This window comes from Drosophila navojoa, chromosome 2, assembly GCF_054131105.1.
Source record: "Drosophila navojoa isolate 15081-1374.11 chromosome 2, UAZ_NAV_1.0, whole genome shotgun sequence".
NCBI lineage: Eukaryota > Metazoa > Arthropoda > Insecta > Diptera > Drosophilidae > Drosophila > Drosophila navojoa.
The window spans coordinates 521919-541251 of NC_142890.1; the positions used below are offsets into that span (position 1 = coordinate 521919).

General features: G+C 46.8%; 3 protein-coding genes across 4 annotated transcripts; 2 read left to right on the forward strand and 1 right to left on the reverse strand.

The window, feature by feature from the left end:
- Positions 1-1820: 1820 nt before the first annotated feature.
- Mekk1 (mitogen-activated protein kinase kinase kinase 4) lies at positions 1821-13078 on the forward strand. Of its 2 annotated transcripts, none has more exons than XM_018112620.3 (8): positions 1821-2470; positions 7508-7708; positions 7781-8562; positions 8625-8898; positions 9170-9403; positions 9462-12174; positions 12579-12758; positions 12831-13078. In XM_018112620.3, exons 1-8 carry the CDS (start codon positions 2199-2201, stop codon positions 12912-12914), a joined length of 4740 nt encoding a protein of 1579 aa, XP_017968109.1. In that variant the 5' UTR covers positions 1821-2198; the 3' UTR covers positions 12915-13078. The 2 variants fall into 2 exon arrangements, with proteins under 2 accessions (XP_017968109.1, XP_017968110.1); XM_018112621.3 differs by lacking the exon at positions 1821-2470 and adding an exon at positions 5819-6602.
- A 130-nt stretch (positions 13079-13208) lies between these two features.
- ChAT (Choline acetyltransferase) lies at positions 13209-17884 on the reverse strand (the record flags this gene model as incomplete). Its single annotated transcript, XM_018112622.3, is given in 8 exon segments — positions 13209-13381; positions 13444-15830; positions 16089-16289; positions 16346-16495; positions 16567-16624; positions 16737-17086; positions 17151-17432; positions 17435-17884. Coding segments are annotated over 7 exon segments (1689 nt in total), but the record flags the coding sequence as incomplete, so codon positions are not given.
- Positions 17885-18097: 213 nt separating this feature from the next.
- Positions 18098-19068, forward strand: LOC108659625 (uncharacterized). The gene is made up of 2 exons (XM_018112628.3): positions 18098-18237; positions 18320-19068. Exons 1-2 carry the CDS (start codon positions 18132-18134, stop codon positions 18949-18951), a joined length of 738 nt encoding a protein of 245 aa, XP_017968117.2. The 5' UTR covers positions 18098-18131; the 3' UTR covers positions 18952-19068.
- Positions 19069-19333: the final 265 nt, after the last annotated feature.

The window sequence follows — 19333 nt, forward strand, 5'->3', positions numbered from 1 at the left end:
GTTGTAGCATTAACCACAAAGCAACAGGTCGTTTATACACGCACACAGTGCAGATTGCCCTCTTTAATCATCTGGCAACGCCGTTTTGATAGTAACTGTTAATTACTCTGACAAATAGATAGTTCATTAACCATAGCTGCACTTGAATATATTAAACAGTTTTTTTGTCTTTAACAAGTTTTCATTTCTGCAATTAATAAATATATAGTGAATCTTTTTTTGCTCAATTCACAAATGAATTGGCCAGCAAAACGTCACACCGCTAAACATAAACAGAGAGTCTGACAAAAGCAGAAGAGAGCGCCAATGAGAGAAAGAGAGAGAGAATGTTGGGATTTTTTTGAATACGTATTTATGAAGGCGATTGGGAATTTCTGGTTTACCTATTTATTCAATGAATAGAAGTACTCATCATATTATTCTGATGACAATGCGAACTCTTTGATCATGACTATCAGAACAAGTTGTTGTTCCTTGTTTTTCTGTTTTTGCAATAACAAAATATGTATATATAGTAGAAAATCAATATGTCGATAACGGTTATCTGACTTAACTAACCTACTAACGTTAGAGACTTATCAATAAATGTTGGCAAAATATGTGACATTCACACACATAGCTACATACATATATATTAAATTTAGTTGTTGCCAGGCTGTGGAATACCGTTAAAATTAAGTGAGAAATATGATTCAATTTCTTTGTAAATAAAAGTGAAACTCAAACACAAAAACGATCTCCACATACATATGTATATCAAAGATAAATACGTATTTGTTTTATGAATCAATGGGGGAAAAAGTGTGTTAATTGGAAAAACACGCGCATTTGTAGGATTTTTGCGCATCTGCACATTTCTATATATTTTTGTATTTATCTTTTCTTGTTTGAGTATTTTATATTTGAATAAATTGGACAAAGGCATCGGCCCCGAGAAGTGGGCTGGCAGCTGCCAAGTCACATTACGGCTCAATTATTGAGCTGCAACTAATTTGTAAGGCAAACAGAATGGCCAGCTGACGTCGCTCAGTGTATTTGTGCATCTGATACCTTTTTTTAGTGTGTATTTAATATGATTATTGGACACTAATGTAAGATGTGTGACACCTGTGAAAAACAAACTGGTTATCAGTCGAAGCAGTCAAGGCTAACTCAAATATTATTACACCTCTCGAACGTCTATCTCATGGTATTTGCTTTGAATTCGATTTCATATTCTAATTTCATTAGGAGCGGAAGATGTAATTAACAACTTTGATATATGATTGGCAGTGTGTATATCCCGAGCGGTTCAAACTTACGCGCAAAAGCAATGCAGCAGAAAGGTATCTCGAAAGTGTAGTGTGTGTGCATTCAGACATTTATGAGTAGTACACCTCCGATTCATAATATTTCCATTGAAGTCTACGCTATGTATTGAATGGATGACATCTTTTAATTTAATTAAAATCATTTGATTAGCACCTTTAATTTGAACACCAGTGTCTACACACTTATATCGAAATAAGTGCACGCAAGTTTTATAGCAAGCAGTCTTTTATGAGCTAATACACCATTTGTTTTCACTCATCTGGCAGCGCTTTCAACTCGTTCATATTCACACAAAACAATAACAAACTAACTGTTGCATTTTGTGAATGACATGTCAGCCCATATTAAGTATATGATCGTGTTAGCAGTTCTCCAACCGAAATTAATCTACATTTTCTTTGAGCAGTCAATATTTAGCGTTCTTTTAATGTTGTTTTCTTAAAGTTTGCGGTCAGCTGATGTAGTCACCGGTTGCATTTCTTATGAGCATTTTATGGCTAACAAGAAACGGCCACACCGTCAGTTAAGACCGCAATTTTGCCCAGGTGAGACGCGTCGTCGTTGTCACCTGATTGCCACGGTTAGCCGAAGAAAAAACCTTAAATTTTCGAATCAAAGCTTCCGTTATGTGCGCGCGTGTGCGTTGCTGCGCTGTGAAAGTACAAAATTTAAATAAATTCGATTAGCACCAGCGTGAGCGACAACAAAAGTGAAGAGAACGTGTGCTAGCATATACATGAGTGTATGTGTATATATGTGACTTAGTGTGTGTATGTGTGTGTGTGCGTGCGGTTTAGGTAGTACTGGCTGTGCGTGTGTTGGTCGGCTGTTGAGAAATTCCAAGAAGACCGCAACCAATAATAACAACAGCAACAATAACAACTGAAATGTCACACAATAGACGAAGAGTGCGCACTATTGAGTACCTCACGCAAATGTCAAATAAGGCGGTTTTGGGTACTCTGTCGGGAATATCGCCAACGGCTCCAGCGGTGGAGGTGCCCGTAGACCCAGTTCCAGTTCCTGCTCCCGCTTTAGCTACTGACCCATCTCCAACTCTAGCTGCAGAGTCAGCAACAACGACTGCGGATCCACCAGCAACTCCAGTGCCACCCATTAGATTACGACGCGAGCAGAATGTCGATGAGGATGTTGCAAGGTAAGCAGAAACGGGCACAACTCTGATTTTACGCTCTGTCGCTGCCGGCGTCGTGAAAAAAACCCAAAACATTTCTTGTCTTCTCTTATAACACACAAACGCGTGCTGCTTACATGCTTGGAGAGTGGAGTGTTCATGTAACAGTGTGTGAGTGCTCGCGTGCGCGCTCTCTCTCTCTCTCTCACCCTCTCTTTGCTCGAATATTTCCCCCATTTTGGCTGTCAAAACGTAAACAACGTGTTCCCAGCTACGTTTTTGTTGTATTTGCGTTTTTAACATTTTATTACACCACGAACCAATTTTGTTACTGCAAAAAAAGTGCAAGGCGGCAATAAATATATGAATTTGACTTGAAACTCAAAACGCGATTCGGTTTATTTTTTGTTTTTCATTTTTTTTAAAATATTATTTTTGCCGAAAAATGTGGCAATTATCATGCAAATACCAATACTGGGATGCATCAATGTACACATGTAAATGTATGTATATGTGTATATACATATGTAAGCATTCATTTAAGTATGTGTGTCGGCTCTCTTAAAATTGGTTTCTCCAAGATATTGCTGATAAGAAAAGCCATTTGTCTGATAAGACAACGTAAATATACATACATACGCATATGCATATCAGACACATTTATTTCTACCTTTTCCGCTACGGTTATTCATGCTAGAAGCATGTGTTGATATACGAATGTATTTATGCCTACACACATGAGCATTTACATAGTTGTACATGCATACATACATATAAACATATATACATTCACCTCTAACCTCTATTTATGTATGTATATTATTTAATCTTTGGGCAGGACAACTAACTGCCATCACATCCGCCTTAGGCGGCTTTCACTGTTGATACTTCCATACATGCATACACACATACTCATATACCATTTTTTTGTTATTTGCGCCTGTGAGCCATGTTTCCTATGAAAATTTTCGCATGTCTTCTTTGCTGTTAGCACAAAATAAATGTCAAACATAAATTTTTTGTAAATCGTGAGTGTTCGTGAGTATGTATGTGTGTGCTGAGTGGGGATTCGCCTATCGAAATTTAGTGAAATTAATTTGTGCCTCCACTCCCGGTTGTTCTTCTTCGCCTTCGTATACCAGTTTGCTGCACCGATTAAGGCAAAGCACGGGGAGTGCCGTAGGGTATCGATATTAAAACGCGTTTAATACCTATAAACATGTGTGTGTGCGTGCGTGTATGTGTGTTCGTGTTTGTATATTCATATACACACATACGTGCGATTGCACATTCCGTTTTGTTAACCTCTTTCGTTATGCGTTTAGCTCAACTCGACGCAAAAGCCAATTCTGTTTTGAAATCGAATTCGCTTTCTTCTCAAGTTACCGTATTGTCTTCTCTTTCCATTGGAATTCTCAATGGAATTTCTGTGCCTGTTAACTGTTCATTTGACAGCGAGCACGTAACAGCTCACGTAGCCATTGCCGTTCATTGCCTCGGCCAGCTGTCTCTCACGATCAAAAGGGCCGCCGCCACGCATCTCTTGCACTTGAACTTCAACTATATGTTGTAAAAGCTCTCTTAACAAGCAGCATATGGAAAGAGCGAGCAGCGACAGAGAAGAAGCTGCTTGTCTGGAATGTGAGCAATGGAATAAGATGGCAGAAGTGCACTGACTTATGAGTTTACTGACTACCTCTCTCTCTCGCACACGTCCTCTCTAAGTCTTGCTCTGTGGAGCATAAAATCCTTTCCGCTACTTAAAATAGTTTTTGGTTTCCATTTCTACACGCACGCACTCGCGCACACTTATTGCTAGATACACTCACATAATCACACACATAATAACTGACAAAATTTTAATTTCAAAATTGATTTCATGTTTACAAATTGTTCATCATAAATTTTACTAAACAAATACCGAATAGGGAAAAGAGAGGCGCCGTCGATTGATTTGTATATATGTTTGTAGTGGTGAACTAAGTATGTTAAAAGATAAATATAGTTAATAAATTCATATATGTATAAGTTTTAAAATAGCTCAGGTATTTTGCCACTGAAAAAACGGCATAAATTAAGTAAGAAGTTGATTTGAGTATAAAAAGTGTTGTGCAATAAATTGGCAAGATCTATAATAATTATATTATAGTTAGTATGAGACTAAGAATTTGAACATGAATCAAAGCTTGCTAAGTCGATGGGTCTGTCTGTCGAGCATATTTAATTAACTTGTTTAACGAAATATGATGATGGCTGATTGATAACGTTTATTGAGGGGGGCATTAGGGCGAAAAAAATGGTTGATGTAATATCCATAAATACTTCATAAAACATAGGGTTACCTTATTTAATATAAAACGTGATATATATACATAAATACATGATAAGGTGATTTGCAATTAGTACAGTGTATCGGAGGCTTGATATACCCCACAGCTGTTGCCGCGAGCACTTTACACAGATACATACATATGTATTCACACATATAACTGTGTGTATGTAAAAGTGTGTGCGCACAATGTTTTGTGCCTTGTCGCAGGTTAAACAGATTCCCAGACAGATTACTCATACGTCGTGTTAGGCTATCGATTATTTGTGGACATAGATGCTTATCAATGGCTAACGCACAGTGGTTTACACCGTACATTGTTGGCCACCGCACATGATTTATTTACATAGAAAAACACGCACTGGGGATATGTGCATCATACGCAAATTAAGTATACGCTGCGCTAGCCCCAACCATGAATAGATTTTTGAATATATAAACATCGAGTGCTTGTTATTGAGTAAACTCGCTACATTACTAAAATTTCATAACTCAATAAAGAATAATAAACACACAGAGACTGGCTATATTTCTGCTTGCTCGACTAGGCAATACCTATGAATAACGCTCTTGTTCTTTGCATGCAATACCACACATAATAATTAAGTTCAAATATTCAAATACATTCTTAAATCAATATTAACTTTATGCCTCATAAAATTTTCTGAATCCTATTTTGCTCATTGCCGATTCAAGTTTCCAATATTTAAAGGGTATACCAGATAGCGGCATTTGCAAATGTGTGAATCGGTTCAATCTACCGTTTGCTCGATCCGCTATTTGCCGACGCTAACATTTTGCACTTGCGTTCCACTTGCACTCTCTCAGCTTGGCTCTCTTCCGCTCTCTCTCTCTCTGTGCAAGAGAGGCACTTGTGCTGCCACCCACTAGCCTCTCTCGCACTAGCTGTTCGTGTGGCCAACTACTCTTCCCCTCTCTGTCGCTCGCTCGCTTGGTCCGCTCTCTATACTGTTGTTGTTCTCGCTGACAATTGGAATTGGATGACTCTTTTTTTCTTCTTCTGTTTTTGTGGGTTCCCTCGGCGATTAGTTTGTCGCGCTTGGCTGTGCGCTGCGGTCGCTGCTCGCTGTTTATATTCATAAAATGCGGTATATGGTATGCTCGTGCTCGCGCGCGTTTGTGTGTGCGCGTTAGTGTGAGTGTGTATATGTACTAAATACACAGTATTGTCTCTGCGACTACATGGGGTAAATTTGTTGTTAAAGTGCTAATAAATTGACAGTCTGCCGCCGCATTTCAATTCGCACGACAATGGCCGCCGCATCAAGTGGTCGTCGCCTCAACTTCCAGCACAAAAACCAAAGCAACTAAAATCAAGCACTGCGCTTTTCCAACTCTGTGTTTACCTTGTGAAATTCAGCAAACTCAACGCCTGCACGGTTATTAACTAAATACACATTAACCGTAATTCCGCATTGGACAAACTACAGCATATCGATTGCTACGATCTGCGCGACGGGCGGACAGACGCTCATTCAGCTGACGCACACTCGTCAAAGCTCAAAGTTCTCCACGGTTGTTGTGACAAGTGCTACTTAGTTTCCCTCTCTCTGTCTTTCCCTGTGTGAGTGCTTCTATTCGCATTCTTATCCAGGAAAATTATCATCGCACTCCCCCTATATGCATTAACTGCAAATGTTAATCCCCGTACATATTAAAAATAATTGCCCCAAACTGTGTGAAAGACAATAAAACTGAGTCGGGACGCAGAGAGCTCGCGTTTTTATCAGTTCGAGTAACTGCTAAACTGTGCGCTGCTACTAAAACTGTAATCAAAATAATTAATAACAAAATGCCGCGCAAAAAGTAAGTAAAATATAGTGTAGTAAAATATTTTACTATTTAAAATGCGAAATATGTATTTGAGATGTATGTAACTGGCAGGTAAAGGCAACTCTTGAAATACAATGAAGAAGCATTGGTATATATATGTATGTATGTATATCCATCTGTCCCTTTACACGATTTGATCTAGAAGCCTATAGAAACTGGAGCAATCATGCAGTATATTCTATAGCAAGTGCAGTTCACGTTAAACGACGAATTTTAGATCAAAAACTGTTTTTTTTTTGGTCAAAAGTAAAAAAAATATGACTTCTAGAAAATCGAACATTCAAAATCAAAAGTTTGTAATGACTTCTGATGCAGAAGAATGTCAGCTATAACAAAATGTTCAATATATGTACATATATGTATATATCATGATTCTGTCTGACTTCCACTTTATAGGGTATTCTTTTCGTCTCTCATGTCTTTATGACACCTGGCGAAGAGTGAAGTTCATTTTTGCTCTGCTTGCGCTTTGCATGATGAAATTCGCATAGAGATTTTTGAGTCGGCAATCGTCAATCAAATGTCGAGCATTACATATGGACGGACATACATATGCATATAAATCAGAACGGCAATGAAATTAAAGCATAATTATAGGCGTGACATGCTGGCTGTCTGCTGCAGAGCGCAGTGCTGGATAGATAAAACTGGAGCGATAAGATAGCATTTCACTTCCGCCTACCTGCTCAAACGAAGCTTAAATATGGTGCAGATATATGGGATATACATATATTAACGTGATATTTGCTATCGTCGATTATAAACCAAGCAAAATTAGTGCTGCAATTAAATTAGAACGAAACTTTAGATAACTAATCCCACATCCCTCTTTCCCTCTCTCTCTCTCTCTCTCTCTCTCTCTCGCTCGCTGTTTGCAGAGTGGAATTTCGCGTGAAGCAAACGTCTTCACGGCCCATGCCCATGTCAACTGCACGCATTGGCACGCTGGAGGAGGATCTGCATCCGGACGATGAGCTGGCGGCCCACTACGAAGCATTCGGCACCACGCCTCCGCGAACCCGCCTGAAGATCAAGACCCGGGACTGGGAACGCAAGCAAAAGTGTACTATTGTCGATAGGTGAGTGGAGTCCAGGAGTTCAGGGTCGACGCTCAGTCCCTCATTTATCTATGTCTCATTCTCGCCACACAGCTCAACAGATGCGACGGCCAGCGGTGGGGGCACGCCCAAGAAGGGCATGACAAGGATGGCGCGCTCCCGAGTGCTGCGCCGCAACACCATGGACTGCGCCCTGCTCAACGAGATGTTCGTCAACGAGGAGGGCAAACGCACGGACAAGCGCATGCAGTCGATCCTGCGCGATTCGGAGCGCGAGATGAAGAACTCGCTGGCGTCCACAATGATTGTGCCGCCGCGGGGCAACAGCTTTCACGAGGGCGCCCATCCGCTGGAGTCGCTGGACAAGATAATGCCACTCAGCTCAGATGAGCCAGCTGGCGTGCCCTTACGCATCGCCTCCAAGGTGGTGGAGAGCTGCAATCGCTATCGCTGTGTGTCCTCGCGGCCCATCGGATGTCGATCGTCGGCGCCGCCGCTGGCTTTTACGCCCCAGCTGCCGGCGCTGCGGATGGACGGCAAGCCGACGCCAGGTCTCAGCAAGCGCAAGGAATTCCACGAGACGTTCGCCAATCTGATCAAGCTTGGCAGCGTGGATAGGCAGGATGGCAAGCTGTCGCAGGAGGAGCACACGTGGCAAACGGAGCTGAAGGATCTCATCTGGCTGGAGCTGCAGGCCTGGCAGGCCGATCGCACCGTCGAGCAGCAGGACAAATATCTATACGATGCTCGTCAGGGCGTCTCCGATCTGCTGCATCAGATCATCAGCTACAAGTTCCAGCCGCCGTACAGGCGCGAGCCCAGCCTGCTCAGCTTGGACAGTGGCATACACTCGGACGCCAATTCCAACGCCAGCTGTGAGTGAAGATTAGCTAACCATAAATCCGTCACATCTCTGATTGTCTTCTCCACTTGACAGCTCCCTTGCCCAGCAAACTGTGCCAAGGCTGCATGTCGCTGTACTGTAAGGATTGCATGGAGCGGCAGGAGCTGGCGCTGCGTGAGGTCGAGGACTTGCTGACGCGTCTGGAGGCAGCCGAGGCTCTTTACCCGTCGTCCCAGGCCATGGGTGCACTGCATCCCATATACAAGTCGCAGAGCTTTGTGGGTCGCATCAAGGCCATGTGCCTGTGGTACAATATTACCAAGCAGAACAAGCTCAAGCTGAGCATTCTCGGCCGGATTCTGGCACGGTGAGGAAAGGGAGGAGAGGAGAAGTTAGTTTTGTCTGTGTTTGTATGTCCGTCTCTAGGGAGTCCCTAAACTCGTGTATACCATATCCTGGCTCAATCTCTGATCTGTGAGTTATAGCCAGGCACTCGCCTAGTCCTTATAATATCGATAACACAGTGATATCGATTAATACGTGCATAAGTAAGAGAATATGAATAGTATGGGGTATGTCCTAGTCAGGCAGTTGCTCCCAATGTAAGACACACACCTAATGGCTTCATTCCTGTATAGGCTGCAAGACGAGAAGTTCTCCTGGCCGGTGCAGACATCGTACATGGGCTCGGACAGTGGCAACTCGTCGTCCTCAGGCGTGGACAACGATGACTCGGCGGTCAATTCATTGGACTCGTCGAAGCCACCCAGCGTAGCGGCCCGCCGGGGCTGCGGCAACATGTCCTGTGCCCGGGTGCAGTTCATGCTGAACGATTCGACCCACGTGCCAGGCGAAAGCTCTAGCAGCAATGAGTAGGTGCACAACAGCATAAGATGAGCCGTCCGAGCTAATCTTTTTAATGCTTTGCAGATCCACCTCGACGGAGGTCAGCCAGCTGTCTAACGAGCTGCCAGGCGGGCAGCTGCGCAAGGGCTCCATGCATGACATCAACATCTTCAGCGTGGAGCCACTGGGCACCTCGAGCAACGATGGCGAGCAGGTCTCCGGGCTGTATCGCAAGTTCATCGAGAATGTGTTGAAGTGCCGCGGATTGGCCAAGTCGTTGGCCTTCCTCCATCAGCTGCACACTGTGGCGCTGTACAAGGCGCACATTGCCCTGGAGCGGCCAGGCGCCGAGGATCTGGAGGACTTTGAGCTGGATACGGAGATCATTGAGCAGGACGTGCCGCGCATGGATCCGCAGATTAGCCGCGAGCAGATCATCGAGCTGCGCACCTACGGCTACTGGAGCGAGGAGGCGCAGTCGATCAATCTGCCCTCGTACATTCCCACATTTGTGTTCCTCAGCGGCATCCCGTTGCAGTTCATGCACGAGTTCTTGCGCATGCGCCTCGAGACGCGCCCGGTGCGGCCCAATCCGCTCAGCCTGGAGCAGCTAATGAAGGAGCTGCGCGAAGGCTTAACCCTGGCCTTGACGCATCGCGAGCGCTACCAGCGCCACATTACCACAGCCCTGGCCGAGAACGAGACGGAGCTGGACAGCTACATCAACATTCTCAATCAGTACGATGCGACGGTGCGCAAGACCTTCGAGCTGTACATGGACTACATCGACCAGCTGGTGCTGGTCGCCGTGCCGGAGACCAATCAGAAGTCGGTGCTTGAGAAGGAGTGGATGTTCACCAAGCTGATCAGCCCCATGATCAAGGGCATGCACACGGTTGCCTCCCAGAAATTCTGCAACATCATCAGCAAGTTGCTGTGCAGCATTTCGAAGCGCCTGGTGCAGCGCTCCGAGGAGCTGGACGAACAGATAGCCAGCACGGCGCACAGCAACGACAGCGAGGAGCTCAAGTGGCAGCTGCTCACCATTTGCCGCGAGACGCAGGCGCTGCTGACCGTCGAGCGGGAGCGCTCCATCAAGGTGCTCTTCTTTGCGAAGACCTTCTGCCGGGACGTGGAGACGACGGACTTCCACCGGGAGCACTACGAGCACGACGTGGCCAATCAGCAGCACGACTTCATCTGCTCGGATGTGAAGGCCGCATTCAAGCTGCTGCAGCAGGATGTGCTCGAGGTGCGCAACAAGCTGACGGGCATCATCAAGGGCGTGCAGCAGCGCTGCTGCATCAACAACCTGCTCGAGCTGGACGAGCAGGACCGGCTGGCGGTGCTGTCGCGTACGCGCGAGATTCTCCACCAGGGCTACAAGTTCGGCTTCGAGTACCACAAGGACGTGATACGGCTGTTCGAGCAGCGCATCATGGACCAAAAGGACAGTGGGCACACGGTCGATCTGGCCCTGGGCATCATTGCGTTCGCCAAGATGTGGATGCAGTTCGTCATGGAGCGCTGTGAGCGTGGCCGTGGCATGCGCCCACGCTGGGCCTCCCAAGGCTTGGAGTTCCTAATGCTGGCCTGTGATCTGCAGATCACCCAGCATCTGGACGATCGGCAGTTCGAGGAGCTGAAGCAGCAAATGGACCGCTGCATATCGCACGTGATAGGCATCACCTCGGAGCCGGAGAAGGTGGCGCGCAAGAAGGCATCGCCGCGCACCCGCAAGACATCCTCGCCAGCGACCAGCCGATCGAGGACACCCACTCGCACCCCGATGTCGGCGGGCGTCATAGTGAATCCCAATACGCCGCCGCTGCAGTCGCCGCAGTACAACAAGCTGCTGCATCCCCAGTTCAGTCTGAAGGAGGAGCTGCTGCAGCAGAACTCGGCTGCTTACAGTTCCGTCGACAGCGGCGACTTTGTGGAGGCGCCACATGGCGCAGCCAACGGGGAGCTGCGTCTCCTAGTGCCGCAGACGCCGCCCATTTCCAAGGGTAGCAGCCCCAGCTCGGCATCGACACCGCTGGCGTCGCGGCAGGAGCGAGTGCGCGATGCTGTCAATCGGCTGGATCTAGATCTGGAGGAGCATCTGCGCGAACGTCGACTCATTGGCCAGGTGAAGGCGCTCAACTCGTGCGACAAGGTCCAAATCCGAGCACGCAGCGTGCACTTCCGCTGGCATCGCGGCATCAAGATTGGCCAGGGACGGTTCGGCAAGGTCTACACGGCGGTCAATAACAACACCGGGGAGCTGATGGCCATGAAGGAGATTGCCATTCAACCGGGTGAGACACGCGCCCTCAAGAATGTCGCCGAGGAGCTGAAGATTCTCGAGGGCATTAAGCACAAGAACCTTGTGCGCTACTATGGCATCGAGGTGCACCGCGAGGAGCTGCTCATCTTCATGGAGCTCTGCTCAGAGGGCACACTCGAATCCCTGGTGGAGGTGACGGGCAGCCTGCCCGAGGCGCTCTCGCGCCGCTTCACGGCCCAGCTGCTCTCGGGCGTCGCTGAGCTGCACAAGCACGGCATCGTTCATCGGGACATCAAGACGGCGAACATCTTCCTCGTGGATGGCAGCAACAGCCTCAAGCTGGGAGACTTTGGCTCCGCGGTCAAGATCCAGGCACACACCACGGTGCCCGGCGAGCTGCAGGGCTACGTAGGCACCCAGGCCTACATGGCGCCAGAGGTGTTTACCAAGACGAACAGCGATGGCCATGGTCGCGCCGCCGATATCTGGTCGGTGGGCTGTGTTGTGGTCGAGATGGCCTCCGGCAAGGTGAGTGCGCGGGTATCGGGGCTCGGGGGCTACTGATAAGCAGATAAGCGGCACTGGTTGACCACCAAAACTATTCAGATTCGGAATGAGCAATCGCACAACAATTGATCAAATAGTGCGACCGCTTAGTGAGTTGGGCAATGGAACGACGATGACTCAGTTTCTCATTGACTGATTGATAGAGTGACAAAATGATTGATAGATGCAATTGCTTTATAGCAGATTGATTAATAGACTGAGACTGAGTAATAGACTGCGTTACTCAGTGATTGACTGATTACCAAACAGCAAAATAGACTGACTAATCGATTGATTGAAAACTACTCTCAGTGCCAAAGTATCATGGATGGTATCACCCGTGTTGAGTATTATTTGATATGTTGTTTATCTCTTGCATCTTGCAGCGACCCTGGGCACAGTTCGATTCAAATTTCCAAATCATGTTCAAAGTGGGCATGGGCGAGAAGCCGCAGGCGCCGGATACGCTGTCGCAGGAGGGCCACGAGTTCATCGACTGCTGCCTGCAGCACGATCCCAAGAAGCGTCTCTCGGCCATAATGCTGCTCGAGCTGAACTTTTGCAAGGTAAGACTATATACATATATTTCATCTGACGGGTGAAGCTAACTAGTCTCGATGTCTCCCTGTCGATTGCAGTCTGGCCGGGACGAGGAGGGCAACAGCGAGCAGCTGCAGGCGCAGATGCGCGGATCGTTTCGACGCAACATGGCGCAGAGCTAATTCAGTTCTCCTGTGCACCTTTGCATGTGTTGTGTCTTGTGTACGATATGTATGTGTATGTGTATATGTACGTGTAACTGTATAATTAATGTGAAGACGACCAAAGGTCCAGTTACGCCTAGTTTTATTATCGGACAATAAATATATCCAATGAAATATCGAAATATGTAATGGGCCTTTGCGAATGCATTGCGAATATTTATTTATAAACTGTTACAGTAGCCGACTGGCGAATGCTCTACACTACGTTTATCCAGCGTAATTCGGGTACGCAGTGCTGCTTGGGGGTGCCTCCACGGTGGTTGGCACAGTAGGGGGCGCTGGAACCTTACCATCGCCGTTGCCGTTACCGATACCGTTAGGTGGTGTTGGCGCCGCTGTTGGAATGGGTGGCACCGTCTGTGCCTGGATCAGCGGCGCAGCGCACAGCAGGAAGGCCAGGCAAAGGCTCAGCAGCAAGTGGAGAACTGCAAATTGAAGAAATCCTTTAAAATCCTTTTCTCTTAGCCCAATGACGGACGAGACTTACGCTTCATTGTGTTTCGATGGACAATTGAGTGCGGAATGTTTTCCAGCAGAAGTTCGATTGCGTCTTTTATGGGCTTCAACGAAACTATTTTTTTTGCTCTGCTTTTTAATTAATTCCTCAAAATAAACCCAAAAAAATTAATCAAAAGCTTATCTCCTGGATTGTGGCTTATCACGAACGCAATATTGGATATGCGACTTTTCTTAGAAACCAGCGAAAACCCAGGCAACTATGACAAATACCCCACCTATCCACATATATACATATATCTATATGTATATATATATGTTTCTATATATAGGTCAGATAAGGATTCGAGTCAATTCTCATTTATTTTTCTTTAGTGATCTCTTTTTGCATGCATTAACAATCAACTCAAATGGAACTTAGGTCTGTAGTACAGCTGTAGATTGGGATTGTTCTTTAACCGCTTTTAACACAGATACACGTATAATAATAGTACTAATAATAATAATAGTAATAATAATAGCAACAATGAACACAGCAACTAGTTAGAGTATTTATCAATATATGCATTTGCTCGCTTTAACATTTTCATATATAAGAATTTTCAGTTGTGTATAACATGGTATATAGTATGGTATATAGTATTTCCTATTTTTCTTTTTATCTTTTAGCCATAGAACAGTTATGGGTAAACATACATATATGTGTATATATAGATATATCTAATATTCGTTTCGTTTATTTGATATGTTTTGCATTTGGTAAATACTTTATATAAATTTATTGATATGTATTGTTACAATTCAAGTCTATATACGTACAATGATTTTCTATTCTTGTTTTTGTCTCGCTTCTTTTAGTTTTTACGTAAAACAAACATTAACAGCAACAATAATTAGGTAAAGCATATAGTTTAAGATAGTGCCTATATTCAAGTATATGTATTTTGTATGAAACAGCAACAGAAAGATAGTTAACAGTTATATATATATATATATGTTTATATCGGATATCATTTAATAATTTCTAATTTCAATAATTTTCATAACATTTCTCTACATAGCAAACATAACATAGAAAGTATTGCATACTTTTGAGCGGAACGCTACAGTGGCGTCCGTATCAATAGACCAGGTTCGTATTAATAGAAAGTGGCGCCTCTGTGAGCTGGGTCTGTTCCTGGCATTTGGCCTATTTAAGTGTCTCGCTACAGTGGCGTCCACACCAATAGGCCACTTCATTCGGACGCCTCTACTTGCACTACACTGGCCGCCACTTTAAAGTGTACTGCTCACTCAAATTCGTTTGGGAAAGCTCTAACACAGCTAAGCTAACACAACAATCAATTGCATAATTAACCAACACATATGTATATATATTTATTTGAATCATTTAACAGCACTAACGATTGCGCATAAAATTGCTCTAAAACATTTAATTGACCAGAGTTTCTCTTTGTCATCTACTAAGTATATTTTTTAGCTTGGGTGAAAGCAGAGGGATTAACAGATGATTGACTTTAGATTGAGTGGCTTCGCTCAACCGGAATGGTGTTGATTGAAATGAGTTTTACAACACTAGCAGTATATATTATATATATATTCTCTTTCGCTCATAAACAGATGACGTCATGTGGACGCTAGTTAACTACTGTTTACATATATATAGGTTACTTTTGATACCCTTGCAGAGGTAGTCGATGTTGGCTTTAGTCACAAGGAGAGTGTTTCATGGGATGGGGTGTGGTTGAATATGAATGGTTGTGTATGAATACCTGAATCGGATCTCTATACCTTATAGTTCCAATATGACCTAACTACATAGATCAAGTTCATATGATTCTCTTCTATCGCCATTCCTCTCTCCAAGGGTATTTAATAGTCGGTATAACCGAAATAGTTATTCTTCGTCTTTTTATCGTATTTGTATAGTTTGGGATTTCCTTGCGGATATATTTGTTTTGGACAAATTGTTTGCTAAGGTACAGTTATTGATATGTTTGTTTTGTTGTGTTTCATTTTCGTCCGTTCCACCTTTCATTATTTATCATTTAGTTTTGAAGCCGATGTGATATGTATGCTTTGGTTCCGCTTCGTTTTCTAAGTTTCCTTGTCTTTTCGCTGCATTCCATTCCTGTTTCACGTTCCACGTCTACGTATCACGTCCCATTTTTTAAATCTCATCCACGCTCCAATTTCCATTTTCCACTATTCATATTGCATTTAATTTTGCAGAAGGTCGCGCATGATGTCGAGCGAGTCTTGCAGGGATTTGGCATAACGAGAGGCGCTCGTATCCTCGCAGTCGTAGAACGCGGACACGCAGAAGACAATTTGATCGGGGTGCGGATTATAGGAGCAGCCGTAGCCCCGAGGCGTGACCGGGCCATAGCCCATGAAGCTGTCCGTAGTGAAGGCGACCTGCGTACGGAAGAGCCAAACAGCACGAAGATCACTCAAGATCATATCAGAGGGCAGTCGGATGGCGGAGCAGCTTAAAGCTAAGTGGCTTACGTGCTTTAGGTACTGGTGCTGGTGCTGGTGCTGGTGCTGGTGCTGTTCTTGGTGGTGCAAAAGCTAAGCATTAAGACAAATGTGGTGCAGAGACAATAGAATGAATGAAAGGTGCTCGGTGCGTGGTGGCAGACAATGAGACAGAGAGTGCGACGGATTGGATACCTGGCTGGTGGAGAGCAGAAAGCATTGCGATATCTTGTAGGACTCATCCGTGAAGAGCTCGTGCAGCTCCCCAGTGACCTCCACAGAGGCCTCGCGCAGCCCCAGCAGTGGTATGTCGATGCCGTTGCCCAGAATGTTCTTGACCATCACCTCCGTCTGCCGGGCGACGGCGCAGCGGAACAGCTCACGCAGATGATCCTTCTGTGAAAGGAGAGCGGTTACCCATATGGAACTAGGACTGGACTGGGAATACTCACGCTATAAATGCTAAATTTGACTTTGCGAGCGTCCTCTTCGTCCTCCTCGCGGTCGCTCTCCAGTGGAACGTTGGCCCCCTCGCCCTGACACATCGCCTTGGCCCACTCCAGCGCCTCGGTGCTGGCAGCACGTATGCAATCCACACGACCCTGCCAAATCAAGGGGAGTTACAAATGGATAGAGCATAGATCGATAGATCAATCGACAGCTGAACACTTACGAGCAGGAAGCGCCTGGTGGAAGCACTCTCATAGGTGGCCACCAAATGGCCATAAAGTCTGAAAGGCAATAACAGCGTTACGAATTACTCTTTATTCCTTATATTGGCGAAAGGGATCTCGAAGGATCCACGGCAGCTCGGCTTGCTTTGCCTTAGCTTGCGGTACTCACTTGTAGTAGGCGAGCTGGAGGGCCAGCTGTATGTACACGTCCGGGCTAACCTGGCAGGACTTGACAAAGTTCTTGCCGTAGCCCTTGTAGCGATAGACATAGAAATCCAGATTGTCAATGGCCCGGTCCACCGACTTGGCAGCCTGGACGAAGCGCTGCTGCAACTTGTCGTTCACATGCCACTCGAGGCGCTCCGGGGGCGGCAAATGATGCTGGGGCACGCCGTTGTCTTCCTGCGGATGCTCTTCAATCTTCTTGTACACCTTCTCCAGCAGCTGGACGACAGCGATGCCCTCGGAGGTCGAGTGCTCGTAGCAGAGGCCCCAGCTGCCGTCGGTGCAGATGATGAGCTGGTTCGTAATGATAAATAGGTTAGCTGAAGGTGAGGCGAGCGGATGGAGGGGGTAAAGTCACCTGCATGGTCTTGTCGAACCAGCGATTGGCCGAGTTGAATTCGCTGCCTCCGCCATGGAGCATTTCGTGAGCCATGTTCGTCTCATCCCGATCGCCGGCGGTGTGGACGCTGGGCGTGGCACCGCTGAAGCCGCGTGCATTGAAATTGGTGTTCAACGGCTCGTCCAAGCAGAGCACCACCAGCGCCGTTTCGATCAGCTCCAGGTTCCGCTGGTTGCGCTCATCCAACTGCAGCGCCTCACGGTCCACGGCCCACTGGGAACGCGGCTCGGCTGTCAACAGGCCGACGGGCAACGGCTTGCCCGGCAGGCAGGGCGCGTCGCTGAGCACGTAGAGTATCTGGGAGGCGATCTCGCTCTCGGTGAGCTTGCCGCGATCGCTGGCCTGCAGCACCACGCAGTACATCTGATTGCGGCAGATGACCACCACGTGGCGGTCCTCGTCGCTGTCGATGGGCTTCTGTCGGCTGGGCAAGTACTGGGAGTCGCGCTCGACGCCCGGACGACGGCAGGAGCCCAGCAGGCGGTAGTATTGGGCCATGCAGAGCGGCTGGTTCTTCTCCCTGGAGGCAGCCCTCTCCTGCGGCAGCTGTCCACTCTCCAGCATCTCCTTGTGCTCGACCAGGCCGTCCAGCAGCCGCGCCGCAAAGTGGGCCACGTCGTGGACGGTCCTGAAGTGGCGCTGCGGAAAGACGGTGCCAGGATTCGAGTTGATCGGCAAGGGCAAGCGCACGTTCATGTACATGTCGTTGAGCCAGTAGTAGTAGGCCTGTCGGAGCGTGGCGTGGCGTGGAGTGGAGTACATGGAAAGCGCATTATTAACACACGAGATACAAACTTAATTAGCTGGAAAAAACAACATCGGGGCTGGGCACTTGGCTGCTTGGGTGCTTGGGTGCGCCTCTTATCGAGCCCAGTGCGAAGGGTACACTGATAAGGCAGAACAGAGATCACATTTGGGAGATCGCAGATCTGCGATAAGATGCACTATATAAAACGCCTAGGGCAACTAGACAACATCAGTACAGCAGTTTCATCTAAACCAGACGGATACCCAGTGACAACCCGCAGCCCCAACAAGATGAAAGGTGAGCAACAGCTTGGTCATCAATCACACAATCACACAATCACTCAATCAATCATCAATCTTGCTCTCAATCTCGATTGCAGTGTTCGCTCTTACTTTGCTCAGCCTGGCGGCTTTGGCGCAAGCGCGCCTCGACTACAAGCTGCAGTGCACCCGCGAGGAGGTGGGCATACGCTGGCCGAGCTACTTCAGCAACTCCGAGTACTACGTCTGCCAGAGCATCTATGGCAACCAGCTGACCGTGCACTGTCCGCCCGGTGAGGTCTTCACCTTCGTGCTGCAGCAGTGCGCCGCGCCGGCTCTGTATGTGCCAGCGCCACCCATGGATGTGCTGCCCACCGATGCGCCCATTACCACGCACGTCGTCAACGAGGTGCCACCAATGATGGCTCCCAATGGACCCGTTCACATGCTCGGCCACGAGCACGAGCTGGAGCCGGAGCATATGCAGGTCGTTCACGCTTCGCCACTCGATCCCACACCCCCCACACCACCCACCGAGCCACCAACTCCACCCACCGTTGTGCTCGATGCCCCCAAGCCTGGCAAGAAGCCCGCCGCCCCACAGCCCCACAAGAAGACCAGCTCAGCCCCAACACCCGCCAAGGCCGCCGCGGCCAAGAAGCCCGCCGCTCCATCTCCGCCCAAGGCTGGTAAGAAACCAACGCCGCCCAACAAGGCCCAGAAGAAGCCATCCACCAAGCCCTCAGCCTAACGCCTCGCTCCACCCCCTTTCCCGGAGCCAGTCGACAACTAAATTAATGTTCAGCAAGCGGAATTTCATTCAGAACTCTAAAATAACAACTAAATAAATATCTAACTGCACAAATAACTCCTCTTGTCTATGGCTTTGGGGAGTATGTGACTCCAAAATAACATGGGGCCCATCCACTCACATACGCACACATACGGACACACACATACTTGAGTCTCTGGTGAGTCTCTGAATGAATCAATTAGCTAATTGACCTTGTCGGAACATATCGATGCCAGTTAACACTTTTAATTGATTAATAATTGTAAATGGAACATGCCAAGAATTCAGCCTAGGAATGTTCACTACTTTATGCACGCTCGACTAGCAGATACCTCGCACT